The sequence below is a fragment of the Mytilus californianus genome, unplaced genomic scaffold (assembly GCF_021869535.1).
Source record: "Mytilus californianus isolate M0D057914Y unplaced genomic scaffold, xbMytCali1.0.p SCAF_15, whole genome shotgun sequence".
Classification (NCBI taxonomy): domain Eukaryota; kingdom Metazoa; phylum Mollusca; class Bivalvia; order Mytilida; family Mytilidae; genus Mytilus; species Mytilus californianus.
Window position 1 is genome coordinate 11,094,406 of NW_026262637.1, and position 14,388 is coordinate 11,108,793.

General features: G+C 33.2%; 1 protein-coding gene across 1 annotated transcript; it reads left to right on the forward strand.

The window, feature by feature from the left end:
* The first annotated feature begins 1,069 nt into the window (after nucleotides 1–1,069).
* On the forward strand, nucleotides 1,070–3,856 carry LOC127725398 (uncharacterized). The gene is made up of 5 exons (XM_052232333.1): nucleotides 1,070–1,182; nucleotides 1,403–1,854; nucleotides 2,039–2,209; nucleotides 2,434–2,721; nucleotides 3,214–3,856. The coding sequence occupies exons 2-5, from the start codon at nucleotides 1,405–1,407 to the stop codon at nucleotides 3,718–3,720; spliced, it is 1,416 nt and encodes a 471-aa protein (XP_052088293.1). The 5' UTR covers nucleotides 1,070–1,182; nucleotides 1,403–1,404; the 3' UTR covers nucleotides 3,721–3,856.
* The last annotated feature ends 10,532 nt before the right edge of the window (nucleotides 3,857–14,388 follow it).

The following is a 14,388-nucleotide window of genomic DNA, read 5'->3' on the forward strand; positions in this document are numbered from 1 at the left end:
ATATATCAGGCGAATTCAGAATCAAGTGGAAACAAACCTAGCATATTAAAAATGGAAAAAAATGGCTATTTATGTTTATTTTTTTAATAACATACAGAACGATAAAACAATTTCCAAAACTACGAAAATAAATCGAGCCAATTCACTAATCCAAGTTACATTTAATATTGTTTTCGATGGGAAGTCAGTATTGAGAATTTGAATTTGAAGGCTTATGCTGAGGGATTTATTATCGATTACAGTTGCATATAAAGATAGCTTGTATGACGTATTGGTACACTGTAGGATTAGAAATATTGCATGAAAGCGCATTTTAATCAGTTACAATATCTTAAAACATTAATGGTTTTATTTGTAGTCAGTGCGAGTAACATTCTCCCTACTATATTTTCAAAATCAGATGTAAAAAATGTGTGTTGATTCATCTGATATAACATTTGTCATAACTTTTATTTCTACAAATGAATAAGTTTACCTGCTTAGTTCTGGGCTTTTACTTTATTTTCGAATGTCTGGTTTAGTTTATTCTCGAAATGTCAATTCTAACTTATTTACTATAGATTGGTTGGGAATTCTTTTTTTCTAGCAAAATACAACAATTTACTCTTTTTTTATCAGTACAGTACTTGTTATATGCAAACAAAAGTATTCTAGTAAAAATTATCATTTTAGAAAAACAATTAAGCAATAGTTCATGGTTACCTGAAGCCCAATACCGTACAACAACAAAACAACATATCATATTCTCCCTACGATTAAATAGTTTGGAAACCATTGCTCAGTGCTATGAAGTACCATTCAAAAATGTCCGTTCCTTACCAAAATATATATGTTTTGACTAGAATATTACAAATTTATGATTTAAGTGTTATTGTAACAAAAGTTCTCAATCTTAATAGCTTGTAATCTCTTTGGTTAAATGATCACGTTATTCTCTTGACTATGAATCCTCGGACTTTATCATACTAATTTTAGGTAATAGGTCGTTACAAATCATATTCTCCCAACAATACCAATCGTAGTCTCGTGATTATTGATTCGGACAAGAAATAACTTGTATTATCGTTTAGTTTATTTATGACGTAGGATGAAAGTGTATATATATACTCAGATGTATGAAACATTGAATCATAATTCGACAGTAAATCCGAGTACTGACGACAAACTGAAACTGTTAAAAAGGTAAAATTAATTTTTAGTAGAAAATTTAAAAGAGAAGTGGGGTATGGGTCCCTGTAGTTTCACCCTCTTTGCAAAGACTAAATTTGTATTGATTAAGTTGTACCATATCTTTTTTTATAGTCGGATTTTTTTTCTACCCGATGACAACAGCATTTCAGCTCGATGCATTTTGACTTTTCTGTAAGTTTACATCCTCTTATTGCAAGTTTAATACTTTCAGGTATGAATATGGCAATTCCTGGAGGACCAATGGAAATTTGTTTTTCATTTGACACAACTGGCTCGATGGGTGCATGTATCAACGAGGTAAAAGGCAAAGTTCAGGATCTAATACAACGTCTCCAAGCTGACATCCCTGGCATCCGAATGGCTGTCTTTGCACATGGCGACTATTGTGACAAACACAATTATATCACGAAACACATTGACTTTTCAACAGATGTAACTAAATTGTGTAACTGGGTGAAAACTGTGGGTACAACCGGAGGAGGAGACGGAGATGAATGTTATGAACTTGTATTACAGGAGGTTCAGTCTTTGTCATGGACTCCAGGATCAAAGCGAGCATTGGTGATGATTGGAGATGCTGATCCACATGAACCGGGATATAATTATGGCGGGAAAACATACAACATTGATTGGAGGGATGAAACCTACAAACTTCTAATGATGGTAAAAAGATATTCATTGTTTCAATATCTGTTATCTCTGTTTTCATAATTCTAAACTAATGATATATTATGTTATATTATACAGTAATGTCGCTGTAAATAAGTGAACATGCTGTTAATGTTATATTTGATTCGTAACATGAATTTATTTATATACTTACATATATATTTCTTTTTTTTTACAGAATATCAGAATATATGGAGTACAATGTGGTTATTATGGTTCATCAAAAGATTTCTATAACAAAATGACACAAGCTACTGATGGAAAATGTCTAAAACTTGCAGACTTTGCAAACATGTTTGATTTTATGATGGCCATATGTTACAGAGAACATGATGAAACTCTTTTACAGGTAGATATAATGTTATCTTATTGCATTTAAATCCAGGTTGTCTTCTTTTTCTGTCTGGTTTTTCTTATAATTGTAATCATAACGAGGATATGAAGTAATTTGGAAAGAAAATCGATTGAATTACTCAAGCTACAAAAATGATGGAAATTTGCTTTTATCTGTGATGTAATGTATACTTATTTGTAACAAATACTAACGACTTGGATTTCCCCTTTTTCTTATAGAATTATGAAACAGAAGTTCGAGCTAGAGGGACCACCATAAACAAAGACTTAGAAGCTTTATTTGGTAAACTACGACGTGCAGATACAGAAGTTATGGATACAAGTCCATCAGTCCCGACTGCTCTAACCAAAATACCGTCACTGACAAAGCCATCATCAGTTAAAATGCTGAAACCAAGTCTAAAGACAACAGTTAAGACCACAAGAAAACCACGTACAACACGGTTCAGATCTAAACACGAACGATTGCTGGATAGACGAAATGAGGAACGTTTGGAAAAATACAAGGTAAATACACTTATGATACATTAATTGTGTTCCCTTGTATAATAAATATAAGGTTTAGTATAAGAAACAATCTTTTTGTGACCTATAATTGCTTAAATCCACGTAATTTGGACTCTGTCGGATAGATGTTCAGACCTTTTGTTCTTTTCTTTTAAGCTCATTCTTGCGTAGTGGTCTCTGATTGGTTTCATTTTAAACTTATAAAACTCTTTCTCTTTTTGTATTTTTTTGTGCTTATTCGTTCACTTTAAGAAAAATATTTCTTGCCAAAATATTTTCTTGTTTTAAGTTATTCTCTGAAATGTAATCTCGTCTGTCAGCAAAATTCATTGAGGGAAAGAAAAAAACCCAACAGAAACAGTTAGCTCAAGTTAGTTTATCTTACATTATAAACCTCTCTCCCTCTCTCTCTCTCTCTCTCTCTCGTAATTTATTGATAAATTCGCTCGCTTAAAAAAAATGTTTCAAAGCAGTATATTTTCTTCTTGATAGTTAAAAAATCTGCCGAAACTGAAAAGAGAAAACGTTCCCGAAACAAACTTCATGCTTAATGATGCTCCTTGGTCTAAATGGCAGCTAGCAGTAACACAAACCCTGCCGGAAGGAACAGAATCTGACTTGTGGGAAAAAAGGCGAGGTGATTTAACTGGCTTCCGAAGGAAAGAAATATGTGATGGACAATATCAGAAACCTGCACTATATGAATTCGCTGTACAAACAGCTGAACATTGCAAGCGATATGTTGTGTACTGTAAATGTAACAAAGGTTTCATGTTGGACAAAGGATCATGGGAATCTCGTTTATTGAATACACCAAACGTGAGAACTGAAGTAGAAGATGTGCTCAAGAAAGGTTTCCGTTTATTTGTAAGACGTTTCCCATTAAAGAAAACATGTGCAACATCAAACAAGATGACCGATCTTGGTCACTATGATTACGCTTGGAGAGGTCAGCGAAAAGAAAGAACATCTCCTCGTTTTGTGGAATACAAACTCTGACCATTTGTAAATAAAACTCATTTCATTATATGTATTGAAAAATATTTGATCAAGAACTATGCATGTATGTGAAACTAATATGTTATTATTTATTTTGTTTGTTACAATTGTTGTTGAATAAAAATGTAAAATTAAATTAGTGTTTATAAGCTTGAAAGGATTCCATTACGACAAGAAACATCTGCATGCAAAAACTAGAAAAAGGGTAACAAATTTTAAATTGTTTACTGCGTTGAAAACATGTGCAACATCAAACAAGATGACCGATCTTGGTCACTATGATTACGCTTGGAGAGGTCAGCGAAAAGAAAGAACATCTCCTCGTGTTGTGGAATAGTGACAAACTCTGACCTGACAAGAGAAAGAGCGCCATTTGTAAATAATACTCATTTCATTATAATTTTTATGTTTAATTAATATTTGATAATGCAGGTTATACATGTATTGATCTGTTGATATTTATGTCGTTTTTTACAATTGTTGTTGAATAAAACAAATATTGAAATAACTTAGTGTCAATATACTTAAAAAAAATTGAAAACAACACGTTATTAATTTCATTCGTCCGAAGCGCTTTTCTGTATTTACTTTCATCAGAAACGCTCACAGCCGAATATTTGAAAGCCAAGGATGTATAAGAACCGAAACAGTTGAAGAGTTATATAACCAAAAAGGACATAAAAAATGATCTGAAAGGAAATATATTGTACGAAAGTGACTAATGTTTTAAATCGTTTACTTCGTTTGAAAATACCAGATAGTACAGGAAAGCAAATCCACTTCATTCTCCAAAGGAACACCCACACTGTTAATTAATATATTTTTTTAAATATTTAAAGAGAATTCTACCAAAGTTATGATTTCTATTTTTCAAATCCCAATTGTTTTTCTGATAAATGTATCCTGTTTCTTACGGTGCAATTCAGAAACTGATGTTTGCTGAATATGTGTCCAAAAACCCAATCGCACAGTCTAATCATTTCAACTAAAATTTCAAAATTGCAAAAGGAAACGCAAAATGGTGTCAATAAATAGCATTCTGCATCATAAATAACATGATGGCTATTACAACCTTATATCTCTGTTCCTTTACACAGATTTTGAATATTCTTTCTTTTATCTCCTCATTTTTTTTCGATTGGGTACCTGTGACAAACAGAACACCAACCCTAGTAGTAAACATATGCAAATTTTACCAATATAGATCGGAGTTATGCCGCTTTGTCCGACGAATATCACTTTAAGCAATTAAAACTGACGAAAAATGGAAAATCAAACATATTTTTTAATTTTTTGGCGCCTCAATCTGCCTCAACATATTTATAAAAAAATTGTTAGAACATGATACAAGATTTATCCTGAAGGATGATTCTTTTTGCGAGGAGCAGAATCTTTCAAAACTCACATCAAACACACGTGAATCGGCAAAAAGTTAGATACAATTTTCTATTAAGATGCCTACACCAGAAACTTAGTATGTTTGTATTTGTTTGATATTTTTCATGCGTGCCCATTTGGTAATTAAACTTTGTCCTATCAGTTGAAAAATGATTGGTGTATAAATATGTTTTTTCTTTCAGAATCAATAAATACTGTCTTTCTTCCACGATTGATTACCTTTTCTTTCACTACGTTGTGTTTTGAGATTGTCGAATTTCAAACGAAAGGAAAGATGTCTGCAAAATAGAGTACGGGAAGACAATAATTAAATAGCAGTACATTTCTGAAGATTTAGATAAAATATAGGATTCCCAAGTCCATGTGCACGTGTTTTATAGTAAAACTAAGCAATTCAACTATATAAAAATATAAAAAAAAAATTCTTACGGTAATAGTTACTGATACCTGTCAGAAATATATATACAGTTTTCTAAGGAATGTGTCATTGTTAAAATAAATATTTATATTTAATTTCGTTTCTCCATGTAACAGATTTAATAAATATATGGCCTCAAGGAAAAAAATAAATTATCTTGGCGAAAAAATAAATATGTGCCCTCAAGGAAAAAACTAAATTATCTTGACGAAAATTAACAATTATAGTTCAAAATTTCAGCAACAGATAACCTACTCATAAAGCTACGCCCCCTTACAAAGGAGAGAACTTTTGAAAACGATTTCGTTTACATAAGTCTCCTTTGTGGCGTCGAATCAAACCGGCAACAAATTCGAAAAATACCAATGAAGATATGATAGCAACCAAACTACACGTTATATACCAACAGCACATACAATTGATTGCCAATGAGACAACTCTCCACAAGAGACCAAATGCCACAGAAGTTTACAACTATAGGTCAACGTACGGCCTTCAACAATGAGTAAAACCCATACCGTATAGTCAGCTATGAAAGGCCCCGAAATGACAAATGTAAAACAATTCAAACGAGAAAACTAACGGCCTGGTGTATGTACAAAATAATGAACGAAAAACAAATATGATATACAGCAACAAACGACAACCACTGAATGACAGGCTCCTGACTTGGGACAGGCACATACAGAATTTATATCTATGGAAGAATTTAGTAAAGGTTTTAAGTAATTTGTGGTAACGATATCCCTGACTTATTAATTTAGTAGTATGATTACCAATGGGACAACTATTCACCAGAGTTTACATCACGAAGAAATTGTATTGTTATTGTTTTTTGTTATTTTTATGCTTTTTATTCTTTGGTGACATGAATACTAGTTTTTTGCTTAAAAAGTGCTGCTGTGTCGCTCAATCTCTCTAGTTTCTCAACTGCTTTACTTAAAATAAGTGTGATTCTTCGTGATTTGGAAGTTTAATAAAAAAAAATACATCCTGATTATATGCCTTTGTATAATTTATGGTTCAGAGCATCATCGTAGAAGTATGAAGAATAGCTTCTATATTATATATGTAAATATATTTGCTAAAATTTATTTATATCTTGCCCAAAGATTGATCAGAACCGATTGAAATGTCCAATGAATTCTAGAAGTATAATTTTGGGGGGAGGGGGAAAGGGGGGGTGATAACACTGGTTAAACTAATCAGATAATGGAACAAAACGGTAACTTCTTTTAAACTACAATGTAAACGGAAGAATCTTAGTCACACCTTCAATTGAAGATTTTAAAGTATTGAAATTGTGGAAACTGCTCGGATTTAAGACTCTGAACTCCACGTTTGTTTCATTTACGGGCGTGATGGAAGAATCTGAACTTAGTTTGGTTTCGTATAAGTCATTCATTTTATGTAATTAACTGATTGCTTCTAAAGGACTATCATTGCTTGCTAGTAAGCACCTTTTTTGTTTATCTTATCAATGTTCTAAAATTAATTTTTAACTGTTATGAATTCTATCTTTCTATCTTACTGGGACTTTGTTTTTTATTTGGCCTTCCAACTGTTTTCATTCGAGCGCCAATGACGAGTATTATGCAGAGGAAACGCGCATCTGACGTACCAAATTCTAGTGAATTTGACAATGACGTCTTACTTTCTTTTAATATTTCATGTTTTTTTTTAATTTATGTATATATCTGTATCGTTCATATGCCTTTAACCCCTCGGGGTAAAAATGTCCATTTTTTTGATAGATATCAATGAATAGATATTGTGGTATTTGATAAATTCTTCATTTGGCCCCTTAAAAAACTTTAAAAAAGCGTATAAATGTGCATGACTGTATGCGTGGTTCTTACCATATCGTACAGTTTAGAGATGCCTTTTTAAACAACACATTAGATTAATAGTTATGGCGTACTCCATTTTTCGTATTATAGGCAATGTAGTCTGTCGACTTCATGAATACAGTGTACAACGTAAAATATACTGAGATATAAAGACATATAATTATAGTGTAATTTGGCAAAATTATCTACGTATTATAACAAGAATGTAACTTTTCTTCAATATTTATATTATTGGTATTCAAAAAGCAAGAAGAGCTTCATGTGAAATGTGCTACTTCTGCATTTAATCATACTGCAAATACACAAATACGTCTTTTGTCAGTTTTTGTCGTTGTGTTTTTGTCTCTTATTGACCAAAACCCAAAATATATTCATGTAAAATGAAAAATGTCCGAGTTTTGTCACTTAGTTTGTGAAACGTGCGTCTGTTGATGAATCCGAGCTTTGCTAGGAGTAAGATTAATTAGACTGATTGTCTCGGGGTCAGAATATTTGTACTGGTGTGGAGACATAGTTATCTTCCTTATTTTGTGAACTAGAACCTTGAAAATCCGACTTAGCTTGTAGGTGTTGTACAAAGCAGGGTTCAACATCAAATCACATTTAATTTAACATGTTATTGTCCTGAATGTGTATTTATTTGCCACTGGATGTTACCCATCCATCCATCCAGATTATCTGAAGTATACAAAATAAAAAGAATTCATAGTGTGATCGGAATAGATAGGTAAACATCTACTCATGTATGACGATGATGATGAATGGCTGCTTAACGTCCAGCGGCAAATTAATATGCATATTCAGGCCAAGAACATGTTAATGTAACATGAATATTAACCCTGCTTTGTACTAGACCGACACGCTGAGCCGGATTTTTAAAGTGCTAGTTCACAAGGTAACAGTCCGCAAGGAAGACATATCACCTTACCCGGAGACATTATTCTGACTCCGAGTCGACCAGTCTTTGCTCTTACTCCTTAATGCCGCGTGCTTAGCAGAGAAGCAGCAAATACCAATTTTAAAGTCTTTGGTTTGACCCAGTCGGGGTTCGAACCCACGATCCCCCGCACTCGAGTCGAAGACGCTACCACGAGACCACCGAGGCGGTTCCCTACTCATGGAAAGGACAGGCAAAATGAAGACTTTAAATGATTGACGAGAACAAAGAATTCAGAACAATTCAAGTATAAGCTTTAATCTTTGCAGTTGGGCATACGTGCGCATAAGACTGAGTGATTGCTCTCGAATCAAGCATTTGGACGGCAAACTCAATTACAAATTTGAGGATGTTGAACTCTATACCACCGAACTTGTAAAAAAGGATACCAAGATACAGTAACTTCTGTCTCATAACTTGACTAACATCTAGAGATTAACAACGAGGGTCAGTTGAGAATTAAACTTTAAAACAAAAGAGATGACTTCAGCTTTCCGATTGTGAACTTTCAATTTATATGCAGCAACATTCCAGCAGCTCCTGTATATATAGTTTATTTATATCAGCTGATACGTTACTCTATACTTCCGTTTCCTATTACATGTATATGATTTCCTTGATAGATGAAGTAGGCAGCAATCTATTGAACCAAGGGTTTCTAGTTCAAAAGTTGAGGTCATAATTAACTTCGAAAGTTTTACGGATGCCATCATGGGTTGGTTGACCGTTATGGAATAATCTGTTTCCAAGTTACCAAGAATATGTTTCATTTGTCGTTTCCATAATCCCGTCCTCTTACTAGACTATTATATACCGAATGAGATTTATCACCCAATTTGAACTTGCAACACGACGGTTGCTTCATGTGGAGCAGGATCTACTTACGATTCCGGAGCACCCGAGATAATCCCCGTTGCTTTGGTGAAATTTGGCCAACTATTTGTGCTACGAGGCGATGACGGACATTGTTATCTTGATCATTGACTCAATTTAAGTGCTTGCTGTGAACATTGTGGAAGATGAACACATAAAGGAGAATTCAAAGACGGAAGAAGAACGTAAAATATACTCGGCTGTTGTCTGCTCTATGGTCGAGTTGTTGTCTCTTTGACACATTCCCCATTTCCATTCTCAATTTTATAGTATACAAAATACGGCAGCTTATATTATTAACTCATATCTGTAGCTGGAAACTTAAAGCAAGTAAAACACACAACGTTAATGAATTAATTCAGAGGAAAACCTGCTTACTTTGAAGTTATATTCATTAGAAGTAAAGCTATACGAGACCTTTAATCCCAGAAGTTAACCAGTCAACTTTATTGCTGAAAACCAAATAAGATTTGTAAATTCGTAAAATGCATGACATGATCAATAACGGTTGTACATAATGGTTGGGCATTATTGCATTTCTACAGAGTCTGTGCTGTGTGCCAATCCTTGGATCATTTCTACAGAGTCTGTGCTGTGTGCCAATTCTTGGATCATTTCTACAGTCTGTGATGTGTGTCAATCCTTGGATGCATGGAAATAAGTGGTGTTGACTGTATTCGATGCTTTCTATGTGTGTTTTGTAATTGGGTCCATGGTTCAAAATATGTAACAGGACTGTGCATCGCAAGAAATACTAGAAAGTTACAATAAATAAGGACAAAATGTCAATATGACATCACAAGAAATACTATCTAAGTTACAATGAATAGGGACAAAAAATCAATTGCATCACAAGAAATACTAATCAGCTACTCTTTTTAGGGACAAAATGTCAATATGACATCATAAGAAATACTAGTAAGTTACAGTTATTAGAGACAAAATGTCAATATGACATCACAAGAAACACTATAGTACGTACACGAAATAGGAAGAAAATGTCCATATGAAATCACAAGAAACACTAGTAAGTTCACTAAATAGGGAGAAAATGTCCATATGAAATCACAAAAAACACTATAGTAGGTACAATAAAAAGGGAGAAAATGTCCATATGACATCACAAGAAACACTATAGTACGTACACAAAATAGGGAGAAAATGTCCATATAACATCACAAAAAACACTATAGTAGGTACAATAAAAAGGGAGAAAATGTCCATATGACATCACAAGAAACACTATAGTACGTACACAAAATAGGGAGAAAATGTCCATATAACATCACAAAAAACACTATAGTAGGTACAATAAAAAGGGAGAAAATGTCCATATGACATCACAAGAAACACTATAGTACGTACACAAAATAGGGAGAAAATGTCCATATAACATCACAAAAAACACTATAGTAGGTACAATAAAAAGGGAGAAAATGTCCATATGACATCACAAGAAACACTTCAGTACGTACACAAAATAGGGAGAAAATGTCCATATAACATCAAAAAAAACACTAAAGTAGGTACAATAAAAAGGGAGAAAATGTCCATATGACATCACAAGAAACAATATAGTAAGTACACTAAAAAGGGGTAAATGTCCATATGACATCACAAAAACACTAGTACGTACATTAAATAGGGAGAAAATGTCCATGTGAAATCACAAGAAACACTAGTAAGTACACTAAATAGGGAGAAAATATCCATATGACATCACAAGAAACACTATAGTACGTACACTAAATAGGGTGAAAATGTCCATATGACATCACAAGAAAAACTAGTACGTACACTAAAAAGGGAGAAAATATTCATATGACATCATAAGAAACACTAGTAAGTACACTAAATAGGTAGAAAATGTCTATATGACATCACAAGAAAAACTATAGTACGTACACTAAAAAGGGAGAAAATATTCATATGACATCACAAGAAACACTAGAATAGTACGTACACTAAATAGGAAGAAAATGTCCATATGACATCACAAGAAAAACTAGTAAGTACACTAAAAAGGGAGAAAATGTGCATATGACACCACAAGAAAAACTAGTACGTACACTAAAAAGGGAGAAAATATCCATATGACATCACAAGAAACACTAGTACGTACATCAAATAGGGAGAAAATATCCATATGACATCACAAGAAACAATATAGTAAGTACAATAAAAAGGGGTAAATGTCCATATGACATCACAAGAAACACTAGTACGTACATTAAGTAGGGAGAAAATGTCCATATGACATCGCAAGAAACACTATAGTACGTACACTAAATAGGGAGAAAATGTCCATATGACATCACAAGAAAAACTATAGTGCGTACACTAAATAGGGAGAAAATGTCCATATGACATCACAAGAAAAACTAGTACGTACACTAAAAAGGGAGAAAATATTCATATGACATCACAAGAAACACTAGTAAGTACACTAAAAAGGGAGAAAATGTCCATATGACATCACAAGAAAAACTATAGTACGTACACTAAATAGGGAGAAAATGTCCATATGACATCACAAGAAAAACTATAGTACGTACACTAAATAGGGAGAAAATGTCCATATGACATCACAAGAAACACTAGTAAGTACACTAAAAAGGGAGAAAATGTCCATATGACATCACAAGAAAAACTATAGTACGTACACTAAAAAGGGAGAAAATATTCATATGACATCACAAGAAACACTAGTACGTACACTAAATAGGGGAGAAATGTCCATATGACATCACAAGAAACACTATAGTACGTACACTAAATAGGGAGAAAATGTCCATATGACATCACAAGAAAAACTATAGTACGTACACTAAATAGGGAGAAAATGTCCATATGACATCACAAGAAAAACTAGTAAGTACACTAAAAAGGGAGAAAATATCCATATGACATCACAAGAAACACTAGTACGTACATTAAATAGGGAGAAAATGTCCATATGACATCACAAGAAAAACTAGTAAGTACACTAAATAAGGAGAAAATGTCCATATGACATCACAAGAAAAACTAGTAAGTACACTAAAAAGGGAGAAAATGTCCATATGACATCACAAGAAACACTAGTACGTACATTAAGTAGGGAGAAAATGTCCATATGACATCACAAGAAATACTTGTTGACTTAATATTAAAAAAACGGTTAATGCTCTACTAATTGTTGAAGGCACTACGGTGACATATATTTGCTTATATCTACGTCATTTGATCTGTGGAGGATAGTTGTCTCATTGACCCTCAAACCACATTTTTATATTAATGATAACAATCGTTTTTATCTCAATATTTTGAAATAAAACACTAGAGGCATTTCATTTCCCTTCCGGCGAAAACTTAGCAAAGGAATTTCTTTAGTGCAATGTTCATTAGTTAATTAGTGAGCAACAGTTTTATATTTAAAAGTACCACTGTGAAAATATTGAAAAGTATCCGCATCAAGTAGGTGTTCGTTAAACTCGAAATATTTGCACAAACCGGAGTTGCTAATAGCAATACAGTTGAAAATACTGCAAGCGCATAATGTAATTAATATCCTTGATAATATTTTCCTTCCTGTTTTTCAACAGTGCTTCATATATTGTGCAAATGTAAACATGTTGATTTAGAACACATAATAAATTGTTCTATACACAAAGGCCTTGCATGGTTAACAGAATTCAAGTGTGCCCGATTGTATTTATTATTTTTTTTTCGGTTGTTTTATATGGTGATGTTATTGTTGATGTTTTTGTTTTGTTATTAAATTGATTTTCTCAGAGTTAAATTTTGTTTTTTATCAAGTTCTCTGACTTGTGGATGTTATGAGTTATCATCCGTTTTCTATTTTACATTTCAGGGCGACAGTAAATTTGCTACAGTAACTTTCTAAATAGTGAAACATTGAACAGATGTGGCGCCATTCTGCCCACTGGAAGCAGCAAATACTAATTATCAAAATAAAATAACACGTTATAAATTTGGAGCGTCCGAAGCGCCTTTCTGGAATTACTTAGAACGCTCCGACCCAAATATATGGAAAACCAAGGATTATAAATACTTGAGAAATTATTTGACCCAAAAGGAACATAAAGGATAGCCAAATCAGCAAAAGTCTTTTGTTATAATCACCAAAGGATCAAACACTGATCTCTTTCGTTCGAGGCAATCACGCTACCACGTTACCACCGAGGCCGTTTGTTTAAGGGAACGACCATATTTAACTTCAAGGGGGGAAGGGGGGGTATGGTTTTTTCTTAAAAAAATATTGTGGTCAAGCAGATGACAAAAATAATATTCTGAATCCAGATTTTCCCCATACCTTATAATGTAAAATTTGGAAAGAAATAATTTGATTGATAGCGTCGAAAAACTAAAAAAAAAAGCGCGAAAAAAAATTTCTGACTCCGACAAAAAACCATAACACCCCCCCCCCCCCCACCCCTTTTTTTTGGTTGCTACCCAACTTGAAAAGAAAAGTTTATAGAAACATTTGTGCGAATGGAAACTTTACATTCCTATTAGAGGTTAACATTGCCTTTAATATGCAAGATACAACCAAAATTTATTATTTCAAATGATATCGTGACAGTCAATTTCACTATTATTACTTATAAAATAAAGATTTTGCTTCGGTTTTTGAAACGTGAAATCTGGGTCACTCCATCTGACGCAAAAGGTTGAAAAAACTTGCAAATGCACTTCACATCTAGGTGTTTCTAACTTTACCTGTAACCGATATTTTAAATATGATCACTGAATCATAAAATGTAGGTCACACTGTCCTTCAGGTATGTAAAGTGTGTATTATACATCTTGGTGTATAACTTAATGAGCTTTCATGCTGTTTTCAACGGAAGTGCAAGTAATGAAATTATGGCAATATTTTTATAGGGATCGATTGTGAATATGTTTAATTAATTACAAGAGACAAAGAGTGTATGTTAGTTTCGCAAAACCGAAGGGATGTAGTTCTGTAAGGAGCACTGACAGCATGTCTCAAAGAATTTCTCTTTCAGAGGATTGTCACTTAGAAGTAAGTACATCTTTATTAGGGAATTTGCTGAATGTGCTCAACATTAATTAAATATACAAGTGTTCTTTAAGTTGCAGGAACGAATTTATAATCCAATTGGATTGGTGCTATAGAAAACTAGAGAGGTGATCAAATGATCACACCGATACCCAATTCGCAGCAA